Source organism: Terrapene carolina, unplaced genomic scaffold (assembly GCF_002925995.2).
Source record: "Terrapene carolina triunguis isolate 2854851 unplaced genomic scaffold, T_m_triunguis-2.0 Scaffold211, whole genome shotgun sequence".
Classification (NCBI taxonomy): Eukaryota; Metazoa; Chordata; order Testudines; family Emydidae; genus Terrapene; species Terrapene triunguis.
Genome location: NW_020664562.1, coordinates 26,687,221 through 26,701,264, shown reverse-complemented (window position 1 = coordinate 26,701,264; position 14,044 = coordinate 26,687,221). Strand labels below are relative to the sequence as shown.

Here is a 14,044-nt window from a genome sequence, read left to right as displayed (position 1 = left end):
TATGTATACTGATCTTTTAGCCTACACTCACTCTCTTTTCTTTTTAAATAAATTTTAGTTTAGTTAATAAGAACTGGCGATAAGTGTGTATTTGGGTAAGATCTGGAATATTCATTAACCTGGGGGGGATATATGTCCGATCCTTTGGGATTGGTAGAACTTTCCTATATGATGAATAAGATTTTCACTAATCCTCATCATATCTGACTTGGGTGTCTAGGTGGAGGCCTGAGGCTGGGTTACTTTAAGGGAACTGTGTTGCTGACTTCTGGGTAAGCAGTAAGGTATTACAGAAGGCTTTGTGCTGGCTTGGTAAATCTAAGTATTGGAATGTCCACCAGCTTTGGGGATTGTCTGCCTCATTCTTTGCAGTTCATCCTAACTGAGTGACCTCAGCTGGCTCCCCTGGGATTCTGGTCACAAAGGCTTATTTCTAATGTTTCAGTTGTGCTAAAATGAAGTATCCCTTGCAACAACAGAAGGTAAAACAAGTTCAGGTAGAGATATGATTTTTAAATTGGAGGTATTCCTTTAACCATCGTCACTCTGAGCTTTGTGTACCAATTTAAGATGTTATAAGGTTTCAATACTCATATTTTGTTGCTGATGTGAAGGAGTTAACATAAACACAACAGTTTAACTGTACCATATTTATTAAGTCCTAACAAACTGAATTTAATTTAATTCTTCCAATAGAGTTTTACTTTTTAATTTTTGTTTCTTAAATCTGAAATCAAATACAGAATTTAAAATTTAACTACAGGTGAACCATTAAGTGTTGTTATTTTATGTCTGTCTTTGGTTCATAACTGTTGCCAGAGTCTTACTTTATCATAGAACACTAAAATCCAGCCACTCATATAGACATCAGCCATTCTGAGACAAACAATAATGGGAAAACAAAAATTGCAATTTACATAGCACTAGACTTAAAAGGTAATTAAACCCAACAATACAGATGACATAAGCAAACTTCAACAACAAAAAACGTGGCTAACATTTCTCTGTAATTATGAAGCAGTTACCTTTTCTCCACGTTTTGCTTGTCCTGGGGAGAATCCTGGATTTCCTTTAGGGCCCTATTGCAGAGAAATGAAATCAGTGTGGTACAGGGACAGAAGATTTAATTATATAGCTAGCCACAAATATTTTCACTGTTGAAGAAACTGATTGTGTGTGTGCAGGATCTAATGCTGTACAAAGTATATTTCTTATTCCAGGAATGTTTCCTTATGTCAACTTTCCTATTAAAATATGCATGTCACACTACATGGCATAATACAATAATCTGAATGCATATGTGGCGATGAGTTTGAATTTCCCTGCATTTCTTCATAATGTACCTGAGGATTATTTATTAAAAAGACAGAGTTTAATTGCAAATGCAGTAAGAGGTACAGACAAATCAGTGTGCCTGCATTCTCAGTTATAACTGAATACTTTATTTGTACTTTGCTGATTTATGCAAGCCTGATGTATCAAACCATATCAAACATGAACACCAAGATAGTTGTGATGTCATTTCTATTTCTGATCAGTTCTTTGTTCCTATCTTTTAATCTAGTGTCCTTGAAAGCTGCTGTTGAGATGTACTCAGTTAGTTGCAATTTTTCATTCACTGCATATTCCCCCCCAAAACAAAACTTGTCATAAAACTGACTAGAATTACCCCACGATGTAACATAGAAATAATTTCCCGTTAAGGCTAGTGTTAAGCTGTTCATTTGTTGCTTCAAAAATGCAAGGTTTGGAGTTACATTCCTTACAATGTAGATACTTTTAAAGGGGAAATGTGATGTTCAGATGGCAGGCAGAGGACATTTTATTGGGGAAATAAATTGCATAAATATACATTTGGCCTTTCACATATTCTGGCAATAGGAAAATATTGTCTCGCATAAGGAAAGCATATGGCTATGTTTCATATGCCATATTTCATAGCTTGTGTTCCCACATAATTAAGTTCTGCAGCGTGCTACACTTTACTTTCCCCTCTCTTTCAAGTGTCACTACCTGTTTTTATTGCCATGAGAGTCTGAGAAGCGTGCGTGCGTGCTTGTCACAACTTTTTGAAGTCAATTGCTTTTGGTTCCCAGGTAATAAATTAACCCTCAGAAGTAGTAAACTGCCTGCATTAGAAGTGACTGAAGCATTCCCATTGACCAGGCTTACAATAGACAGCACACTAGCTTAACAGTTTTCTAGCCTGAGTTTAAAAGAAGAACGTTATTGTCAATTGAAAATAATCCACCAGTCCTTCATGGTTCCATGTTTTCTCTAAATCAAGTGTAGGCAACCTATGGCATGTGTGCCAAAGGCAGCACACGAGCTGATTTTCAGTGGCACTCACACTGCCCGGGTCCTGGCCACCGGTCCGGGGGGCTCTGCATTTTAATTTAATTTTAAATGAAGCTTCTTAAACATTTTAAAAACCTTATTTACTTTACATACAACAATAGTTTAGTTATATATTATAGATTTATAGAAAGAGACCTTCTAAAAATGTTAAAATGTATTACTGGCACGCAAAACCTTAAATTAGAGTGAATAAATGAAGACTCAGCACACCACTTCTGAAAGGTTGCCGACTCCTGCTCTAAATGTTATCAGAAATAGTAGCCTCTGCCATCTTTTTTTCACACATCCAATACTTCCTAAAAATAGCACAGAGCCCTGGAGGATGGAGAAAGTAAGAGAGAGAAATCCAACAGTCCTAGGTTCAATTTTTTACTGGGCAGGTTATGAGTCATTCCTGACTAGAAGTCATAGAATCGTAGGGTTAGATGGGATCCCTGGCCAAGATATATGATTTGTAGTGTCTAAACCAACCAAGGCAGATGGCTATCCAGACTCCTTTTAAAAACCTCCAGTGAAGGAGCTTCCACAACCTCCTGAGGCATCTGTTCCATTGTCCTACTGTTCTTACAGTTAGGAAGCTTTTCCTGAGATTTAATCTAAATCTGCTATGCTGTAGTTTGAAGCCATTGCCTCTTGTCCTGCCTGCTATGGCAAGAGAGAACAACTTTTCTCCATCTTTTTTTATGCTGCCTTTCAAGTATTTGAAGACTGCTATCATGTCCTCCTTTAATCTCTTTTCCAAACTAAACATACCCAGTTCCTTCATTCTTTGCTCATATGGCTTGCATTCCATCCTATTGATGATCTTTGTCGCTCACCTCTGGATCCTTTCCAGTTTCTTTACATCGGTGACCAAAATTGGACACAGTCCTCCTGCTGAGGCCTAACCAGTGTTAAGTAGAGTGGTACTATCACCACCCATGACTTGCATGCCACAGTTAATGCAACCTAAAATTGCATTTGCTTTTTTTGCAACAGCATCACATTGCTGAGTCATGTTGAGGCTGTGATCCACCACAACTCCCAAATCCTTCTCAGCAGTGCTGCTGCCAAGCCAGTTATCCCCCATTCTGTGTTTGTGCATTTGGTTTTTCTTCCTTAAGTGTAGCACCTTACATTTGTCTTTGTTGAATTTCATTTTGTTGTCAGTAGCCCAGTTCTCCAATTTATCAAGATCTCTTTGAATTTTAGCTCTATCCTCCAAAGTGTTGGCAACCCTGCCTAACTTTGTATCATCTGCAGATTTGATTAGTATGCTCTCTATTCCTACATCCCAGTCATTAACAAAGATGTTAAATAACAATGGACCCAGAACACATCCCTGTGAAACGCCACTTAAGACCTCCCTCCAATTTGACATCATTCCATTAATAGTTACTCTTTGTTTGCAGTTGTTTAACCAATTATGTATCCATTTAATGGTAGTTCTGTCGAGCCTGCATTTCTCGAGCTTACTTATCAGAATGTCTTGTGGGACTGTGTCAAAAGCCTTGCTGAAGTCCAGGTATATTATATCCACCACATTCCTGCTATCAACCAAACCAGTTACCCTGTCAAAGAAGGAAATCAGTCTGGTTTGGCATGATTTGTTCTTAATAAATCCATGCTGCTTTTAGTGATTATCCCTTCATCCTCCAGGGATTCGCAAATTGAACATTTCATACATTGCTCTAATAGCTTCCCAGGTATCAAGGTCAGGCTGACTGGTCTATAGTTCCCCGGCTTCCCGCCCCCCTTTTTATAGATGGGCACTACATTAGTCCTTCTGCAGACTTCCAGGATCTGTCCTGTCATTCAGGAGTTTGCACATATTATTGCCAGTGGCTCCGAGATTTCTTCAGCTAATTCCTTCAGTACCCTGAGGTAAATAGTATCAGGCCCTGCTGACTTGAATGACATAACCAAGTCATGCCCTCTACATGCAGAAATGGTTTCCACAAGGGAAAGGGAGTTCTTCCAGACGGATCTCTCCTTTTCCACAGCCTTCCACATCTCTGTCACCAAGACAACAACTTATGTTCATTGACTCTTTGGCCAGTTAACCTTGAATGTGGCCTCACTTAACGTTCGATTCTTCTCAACTCAACCTGATTTAGTCAGATGTCGTTTAACTGGAGCTCTTCAGCTGAATCACAAAGACATCCCTTGCACTGAAACAGTTGGGCCCCTACGTATCTGAGCTTCCTTTTATCTAACACTCATTTCTTATGAAAACCCAGTTGTGTCCTATAATGTGAGTCACTTTCCCATCAACTCCCCCAACCATTTGAAAAATCTCTTTATATGAATGTTTTTGATGTCCCCAAAACATTTTGGGGAAACACAGCAGCATTGCTGGCCACTGTCATATATTACCAATTGGACAACGAGCAATGTCTCTGACACACTTAAGACCCAATTTTCCAGAGGTCCTGAATGACCGGAAGCTCTGATTGACTTCTCCTGGACTTGCAGATTTCATAGACGCCTCAGTAACAGTGGTCCCTGGAAGAAGTACTGACAGATCTCCTGGCTAGCCCAGCCCTGACCACTATTTTAGTTTGTGCAATCTAGCTTCAGTCCTCCAACACAGCAGGGATTCTGAGTGGCTGGCACTGCAGTGCTCTCTGCTACTGGCAGACTCACTAATGCTGGGGACCCACAACCTCCAGCAGGTGGATCAAGAACCACTATTGGCTAGTCATTCCTATTACAGGTAACCTCTCTACATAATTATCTTAGTTTATTGCTTCACTTGTATCAAACCTGGGCATTTGGAAAGTTTAAATATTTAGACTGAGACCATACTTGTACTTTCTTTATCTTATCATTAAAAACAATTATTTTAAGCTAAAATACAGCACAAGTAATCTCCACTGGTTTTAGTTATACTAAATGCTGTACACAGTACATATGGTTACATTCTATTGACCTCATCATATCAAAACTGTATAGACCAGACGTAAACTTTGGCCTTGAAGCTGAAAACCATATAATAATGGATTGCTCCATACTCAGATTAGTTCAGCCTCGCCAAGAATTTCTCTCCTATAGCCAAGGAAATTATTTTTTATGGTTAAAGCTAGTCCAGATCAGAGTTGGATTAAAGATGGCACATGCCCTTTATTTATAAGTAACTAAAATCAGTATGGACAGCTGTTCAGGCATTCTCAGCAGAGAATTCTGTATGTATGTGTGTGTGTGTATATATACACATATATATATATATGTGTGTGTGTGTGTGTGTGTGTGGCCTACACTCATGCCCATCTGTTAGGTTGGCATTGTGCCATTTACAAATTGGGCAGACCCTTATGTCAGACAAAAGTCCCAATCAAGATGAGGTTTATATTAACAACTGCAAATTACATCTCTTCTTCAAGAAGCCCTTGCTCTGTAGCACTGGCATCACATGACTCTCTACACTTCTTTGCATCTACTAACACAAAACTGCCCAAAATAAATACTTCTCTGGTGGAGAAAACCAGCCAAGCCACTGTTCAGCTATCGGGTTCTGGAAAAATGAATTTATAGCTGATAATTGCAAAAAGTGCCCAGGCTGAGTGTGTGTGCGAGAGAGAGAGAGAGAGAGAGAGAGATAATCCTAATTCTAAAACAATTAGGCTTCCAAGTGTTAACACTGCCATGCACTTATAGCTCCAAGAGAACAGGATTTAAGCCTCAGGGTGGGTTGTGACTTACACTGGCCTGTAACAGCCACAAAAAGCAGAAAACACAGCCTGGAACTGTTGTGGCACAGGGATATCCTGCCCATGCCCACTCTCCCCTGCTACGTTAGCAGGAAGGAGGGAGTATGGCATAAAAGTCCCACATACCAGTGAAGACCCCCCCCTTGCTGTGTGGCGCTCCTCCCTCGATTGTTTAGACTGGGCTTACAGCCAAAGTCCACCCAGGGTGAGACAGAAACCAGCTGCACTGCACCTGAGGATCTGGCCTATTTTCTCTTTAAAATCTTTTTCAAGTATTGCTATGTTATGACTGCTCAGAGAATGCTTGAGTTGTGTTTATAAGCATGTCAAGTCTTCCAGACTGAAGATGAGACAGACTCTATACACAGTACTTACCTTCCAAGGGTTATTGCAGAATAGTGCTTTAACTGTAATAAAGATTAACATCTCTCTAATGACAGCAAAGCTTGCGTGGCACAACAGAAAGGCCATATTGCAAGCGAAGACAAAAACTTGCCAGTGTCAAACAGAAGATAGATATGCCTGCGGTAAACACAGTTCTTCTAAAAATAATTCATAAGACAATGATTTTGCAATTAGTCTTGTGTTGGTAGCTCTCAGGAATTCCTCTTGTCAGACAAATCACATACCCCTTCTATTTCATTATTTTCTTTCTACTAACCCATAAAAAACAAAGTTGTGAAGCCAAGAAAATTACCAAATAGAAGTTTGCTCTTCTAATTTTTAACAGCTTTAAGACAGAAGAAATCAGTACACTAGTTAACCATATAAATAAAGGTAGGCTCTAAGGAGCCATGATACCAGGTGGGAAGGGGGATCCATCCAAGATGTTTCCTGCCTCTGTGTGGAAGGGGGAGACCATTCCTCAATATATCCCACAGATGTATAGGGTTCAGAGGGACTGCAGCCTCCTAAACCTTCCCACCACGTAAACCTCACAGAGTACAAACCCTCCCTTAAACCCATCTGGGCAGGTTTCTTCACAGGACAAGGTGATCTGGTCCTAAGGCATTAGAAATCATAGTCCTGAGTCTGTGCTGCCCTGCACTTTGTGTAATTATTTATTCTCATGCAAAGTGGGTATAAAATGCTTCAAATCAGAGTCCTCCACTCACTTTATGCCCATTTTGCACAGGTTTAACTGACTACACAAGGTGCAATGCAGTGGTGAATCCAATGATTCACTGCATTTTACCTTTGCATCATCATCACAGAATCTATTACAGCTAAATGAATTCATTGTCCATGCAACGAACTTTATGAAAACAAAAAGAACAACATATAATTACTGCCTTGCATGATAGCTAAGCCTCTGTACAATCATCACTTGTATACATATTTCTATTTCCTTCCTCAGTAAACTGGCTCAACTTCTCCTATCCATTTAATTCCATACTTGACTGTAGCCATTAAAGTATAGAAAGGATTGATGTGTTATGTCAATAAACAGTGGTATATGGAGTGGCATGTGGGTGAACAATGTCAATACTCTACACAAAAGAGTCTGGCCTAAAGATAGAAATGACATGACAGATACCAGCAGCATGTTTAAGTTCCTGTCAAATGCAGCCACAGACTGGATCTTGAAATTAAACTGTAGTCTCAGACAAAGCTCTTTACTTAGGGTGAAGGATGACTATAGATTTTCTGGCATATAGCCAGATTATATGCAACGAGACAACTATTTTTTAAAAAAATCCTGTTTGACACTGCCAACTTTTCAAAATCAAAATGAAAAGGATTCAGGGCATTCAAAAGGAGTTGGGCGCTACTACATCTCTACCTCGATATAACGCGACCCGATATAACACGAATTTGGATATAATGCGGTAAAGCAGTACTCCAGGGGGGCGGGGCTGCGCACTCCGGCGGATCAAAGCAAGTTCAATATAACGCGGTTTCACCTATAACGCGGTAAGATTTTTTGGCTCCCGAGGACAGCGTTATATCGAGGTAGAGGTGTAATTTCTCCCCAGCCAGAACTGGGGACATGTGATTTTTTTAAAAACTACCAGTAAATTATCCATGGCTTTTTTTTATATAAATATTCTCATTCCTTTAAGATCTTTCAAGGTTTTTTCCCCTCTCTTTTCAATACATTAAACTTTCTGATTTTGGCCCCAATTCTGCACTTTGTTGCATGTGGGAAGACTGCTCCCCTCCCTGCAGAGATCCATTCCCTCAGCATGGCTGTGCATGGGTGCAGCAGTCTGACAGTGCACAATGAATTGCAGGACTGGGGGACCAGCCTTTCTCCTTTACTTATGTTTACCATCATTGATTTCTCTTTCCCATCAAATCCCTTCACACCATTATCTTTCCACCCTCCTTTTCTAGCCCCAAATCCTTCATATTTGCTTCTTGTGGCATGGAGACCCAAGTGCAAGTTCTGTTCACTCTCTGCCTTTTCAAATCAGTGGAAAGACTCCCCTTGACTTCAATAGGCACTAATCAGGTGATAAGTTTGGGTGATGGAGTGAATAGGAACAAGTGTAAGTTGATAACTATTATTTGAAATGATACATGTTGGGCCAGATCCTCCTCTTGCTGACACCATTGCCAGAGAGCAGTATACTGCTTCCCTTTTACAATTCAGACAGACTGAACTAAAAATGTTATTTGTAATAAAGCTGCAGCTGGTTCTTAGCTAGTTAAAATATGTTCCCTTTCATACCTTGCCCAATGCCATTTCCCCAATAAAAGATATGCAATTCTTTGTAATTTTAACTTAGAAACAAGCAGTCATCATTATACATGGTTTTCAATTGTGAAGCAGGAACAAGGAAGTATAAACCATCTTGTGAAGGTAAAATAAAATATATAAGTATTTAATCTATTTAGCATTACAATGCAGCTATAACGGTGCCAAAATCCACAGACTCAGTTTTCTTGAAATAGTTCTTGTTTATGATAGCTAGGAAAATTGCCAAAAACTTAAGCATGCTTTGGTGATTTTAGACCACATGTCAACCTTATACCCCTAGGCCAAGTATCTAAGGTTACATGCTAAGGACCCTAAACTATATACATGTCAATGGAAGCTGCTGGCACACACACAGGGACAGAACCTGACCTTCAGTTTAAAGCCATTAGTGACAATCTAGGAAGCTATAAATGTATTAAATTCCACTCTTGAAGCACGTGTAACTCTTCAACTAGATAGGAGATACACATGTACCTTGAGGGGAGAATAAAACCCATTGTGATGTTACTGCCAGAAAATGATTACATTTGATCTTGTGTGTTCTAAGATTAAACCCAAGTGTCTTCAATCTCAGTTAGTGTATATCAGCATAGGTCAATTGACCTCAGTGGAGCTTCTCCAGTTTACACTTGGTGAGGATCTGGCTTACTTCTATTTAATTAAAATATTATGATACTGTAATTTTACAGTAAAACTGCAGTTGTGTGGAGCTCTAGCCCCCTCTGTATAAAATAACGATACAGTATTAACAATAATAAATTGTGACCAACAAGAAAATGTAGCTTTCATAGCTAAGCCTAGAAAATACATTAATTTTTATGAATTACTTCATTTTTTTAAATCATAAACTCAACTACAGAGTAGATAAATGCTCAGAATCTTGGTATGACTCAATGAAAGGAAATATATATTATGAAATAAATCCTGTGAGTAGCTGGCTACACTTATTTCAAGTAACAGCGGTCTACATTTCTCTATTGCCCAGTTTGCATAATTATTGTAAAACCAAGTTATAGAAATCACTACGTTTAATGGTTGTAATAAAATTAGATACTAACAAAAGGGCACATAGCAAACACAAAGCCACTTTGTTTTACAATGTCAAACATCACAAGCTTTATTTGATATATTTTCATGGCCTAGAGCAGTTTTTAACACCTGTCACTACAGGTCAGATTCCTGCCATAAGGAACCACACTAAAACAAATCATCATGTTGTTTTTTCCTAACATATCTATCAAATTGTTAAAACTAAATATGAATTGAAGGCATTTTGCAACTGCACAAAACTGCCTGCCGGTATTTAAGTGGCCTTTGTAACCCAGGTTTGAAAGTTTTTAACTGAGCTTATGGCTGAATATTTTTTCTTAAATTTGCAATATCAAATCTAGGTTCCACAGTTCTTATTCTATCATTTAATCAACAAACTCTGAAAGTTAGAGTAGTTAAATGCCATCAAACAGGTGAAATCTTGGCAGCAAATAGAAGTATTTATGGAGAGTGACTTGGCCTATTTTTTTTTTTTTTGACCAAAGCGAAAGGTTACCGCAGGGATTAAATGTCCAATCCTGCAAATGCCTCACTTGAATAATTCTGACTCACCAAAGTAGTTGGATTGACTTCAATCAAAATCCTTTGGAAAGCAAGGAATACTCACATGAGTAAAGGCTTCCAGGCCATCATTCCACATGCATCATTTTGTCCTGTGAAACTGGCTATTTTTCTTTTGATCTTGGTTTAAGTTTTATTGGTTACATTTCCTTAAAAACTGTTTATAGCTGTGCTCTCCATTTGTAAACCAAATAAAATTAATCACTACTATTATTGGAAGCAAACTCTAGGACTTCCAAAAAGTTACACATCCGGAAGTTCAAATAATGCTTATGGCAGTGTGGTTAAGTTAGCTCACCTTTTGACCAGGCAGCCCTGGCAAACCTGGATTCCCATGTGGGCCTGGAATACCCTATAAAAACGAGAAAGAGCAGGATTATTCAGAACTACACCAAACAATGTTCATTACTTTGTGGAAATATTGTACAGAGAATCATCCTCAAGGATCACTGTTCCATCTAAAATCATTGGCAAGGATTTGCAAAGGAGCCTAAGGGAATCAGTGTCCATTTCCCACTGAGATTAAATGGGAATTGAGCACCTAACTCCCATAGACTCCTTTGACAGTCTCAGTCATTAACTTTTCACTGGGATCCCAGGTAATTCAGGACACGCATATTAGAGCAAGCTCATTGTGATGACGACTTTTCAGCCATAGAATATCATACGATGTTTGGGATAAAAGGAAATCCTAAACATCACATTACTGAGGTAATCCCTATGTACAGTATATAAAGTTCATGCAGTAAGGAATTGTAACAATTAATTCTCCAGATCAATGGCCCAGAATGCTGACATTTTTGAGAGTCAAAGTTGACTTTTATATGATCAACATCCATTAACTTCAATGAGAGTTCCATGCAAAGAACATCAGGAGTATATGGCTAAATTGACCCATCTGTGCTTGGAAAACAAACCACTGCTGACAGTGATTGTCAACAACAGGACTGGTGGAATATGGGATCTATAATACTTCCCGCTATGGGACAAAACATGTTTCCAGGCCATCCACACTAGAAGTTAAAAGGTTTCAACACTGGGTATCTGATCCTGCAAGGTCCGGAGCACTTTCAACTCTCATTGAAGCCAGTCCTTGTAGAATTGGGCACTGGGGGAAATGGTCATCACAATGATCGTCAGCAGCTATTCATCTATGACACATGGAAGAACCTGAAGGATAAAATCCTGTCCTCACTGGTGTCAATGGCAAAACTTTCATTGACTTCAAGGGGGGCCAGAATTTCACCCAAAGAGTTTATCAAAGGTACCAGAAATAATAAGAATCTGTTTTAACTCTCTCAAAACATAAATTACAAATTCAATGAACTGTTAAGACAGACATCATAACATTTACTTTTCCCTCACGACTCAGCGTTTACCAATTATACCGCACATTAACACTGAGAGCCTCACAGTTTAATGCTTCCTCCAGTGAATAACCATGTTGATGTAACTAAATGGAAATGCTGATCCCAGCCCCCTTTGAGAGATTAATGTGCACACAGGCAGCTTTCGGGTCTCTCTCAGGGATTTACAAGAAAGAGGAAACCCGCTACTGAAGGTGCCAATATAATTACAATGGGGAAATGGCTCAGAAAGTTTTTAGAGCTTTGTTGGTTTGTTTTGCCAGGGTCGAGGAAATGCCACAACAACAAGGGAGAGCACAGTGGTATTCTGCTCAATAAAAGTTGCCCTAGGAATTCCACCTCACTGAGGATTAACATACATTTCAGATAAAACAGTATAAAACAAGTCATTCTGGAGATATGGGTGAACAACAAAAATTATTTGTTTCAAATCCTGAAAACTCACTTTTCTTCTTGACGTGCCCTAACTCAGACTCAGCTTGGCTGATACACTAAAAAAAATTTTTTTTTAAATCTCCTCTGTGCAGAGGTCCCATGTGAGAAATTTTACACAGAAAGGAACTTTTCTAATAAAGTTAAAAGTGGTTAAAATCAAGCTCCTGAGGGAAATGTATCACTCTTAACTAAGGTGTCACTACTGAGACTGTCGGACCAAGGCACGATTAAGGGCTGAGGGAGCGAAGCACGGGAATCCTGGGGAAGACTAGGGCCTGAGGTAGGAGGATCCTCATGCAGCTGGGAGTAGTGGGAAGGAGTCACTGACACAACAATCACTGTGCAGCAAGTGGAGCAGCACACAGCTGACTGCTGATAGCTGAGTGCTGCCACTGCAAGAAGAGAGTTCCTTAGATCCCAGGTGCCTCTATTCAACAGCTCAAGGCATGTCTCAGTATGACTAAAGATGACTCAAGGGACAGAAGAAAGTCCTGGGTGAAGGTCACGTGACAGGCTCCATGTCTGCTCAGGAGGGGCGATGAAGGGCTTTCTTTGACTGGGAGGCCAAAGATTTCAGTGGGTCTAGGCTCAGATAACCCACCTGACTGTCATACCACATCTGTGTATAACGTATATTCTACCTATATAATTTTCTAATAAAAACCTCTATTTTGGGGAGTTCATGTTATATCTTGCCCATAAAAGCCTCACATCAGCCTCAAGTTTAGCACACAAAAGTAAGGCCTGGGACCTACTTTTCAATGTAAAAAATAACAACCAACACTTGCTGGTATTCTAATATTTATGGGCACTATAAGAGCTAAAGCGCAACAATGACTTTTCAAAAATGAAGTTTTCCTGGCCCTTAGCCCATCACCTGGACTAGTCTTTGCGGCAACATTTAAGTACGCTTTTAAAATTCTATTTAAATCACAGTTACTAATAAATCAAACTGGCCCTTCTCAACCTAGGCTGTCTCCAGACGCTAGCCACCCCTCTCTAATCTAAGCTCCCCCATTTCCCATTATGCTTTTTTGCATGTTCAACTCCACATTGAATTCACAAATTTCACACTGTGGAGCTTTGTGCCCCAGAATGCACTGCATCCATCAGAGGTTAAGAAATAGGCATCTGAAAGAGACAGCTTCAAGAGATATAAAGGATCCTGACTCCTACCTCTACTTTTATAATGGTATCAGAGGGAATCAAGCAAGTCTGATGGGCTTTCTGATTGGCCATGTGACAGGATGGTTTTACATTTTTAACATGTGGTTTATTTGGGCTCTCTCTTTTTAAGGAATCAAGACTGAGGTTATCCTCATTGAATTGCCTTAGCATACAACATTTTACCCTCTCTCTTCTTCCTCTTTTTCTCTCTCCAGTAAATGTGCAGATAGAATCATAGAATCATAGGACTGGAAGGGACCTCGAGAGGTCATCTAGTCCAGTCCCCTTCACTCATGGCAGGACTAAATATTATCTAGACCATCCCTGACAGGTGTTTGTCTAACCTGCTCTTAAAAATTTCCAATGATGGAGATTCCACAACCTCCCTAGGCAATTTATTCCAGTGCTTAACCACCCTGGTAGTTAGGAAGTTTTTCCTAATGTCCAACCTAAACCTCTCTTGCTGCAATTTAAGCCTATTGCTTCTTGTCCTATCCTCGGAGGTTAAGAAGAATAATTCTTCTCCCTCCTCGTTGTAACAAACTTTTATGTACTTGAAAACTGTTATGTCCCCTCTCAGTCTTCTCTTCTCCAGACTAAACAAACCCAATTTAGTTCCATTTTTAGTTTTTTGTTCCTCCCCAGAACTAGGAATACTTCTTGTGGGGAAGTGAAGGGACAGAGCGGGCTGGGGAAGGACAAAGACGGGCAAG

At 39.5% G+C, this 14,044-nt stretch overlaps 1 protein-coding gene across 1 annotated transcript in view; it reads right to left on the bottom strand.

The window, feature by feature from the left end:
* LOC112107703 (collagen alpha-1(XXIV) chain) overlaps window positions 1-14,044 on the bottom strand; it is a 235,372-nt gene that overhangs the window by 188,594 nt on the left and 32,734 nt on the right. Inside the window, exons 5-6 of the mRNA XM_024201528.3 lie at window positions 10,661-10,714; window positions 1,026-1,079 (exon numbers count right to left, since the gene is read on the bottom strand). Coding sequence (XP_024057296.2) covers window positions 1,026-1,079; window positions 10,661-10,714 — 108 coding nt within the window. The remainder of the gene's footprint in view (window positions 1-1,025; window positions 1,080-10,660; window positions 10,715-14,044) is intronic.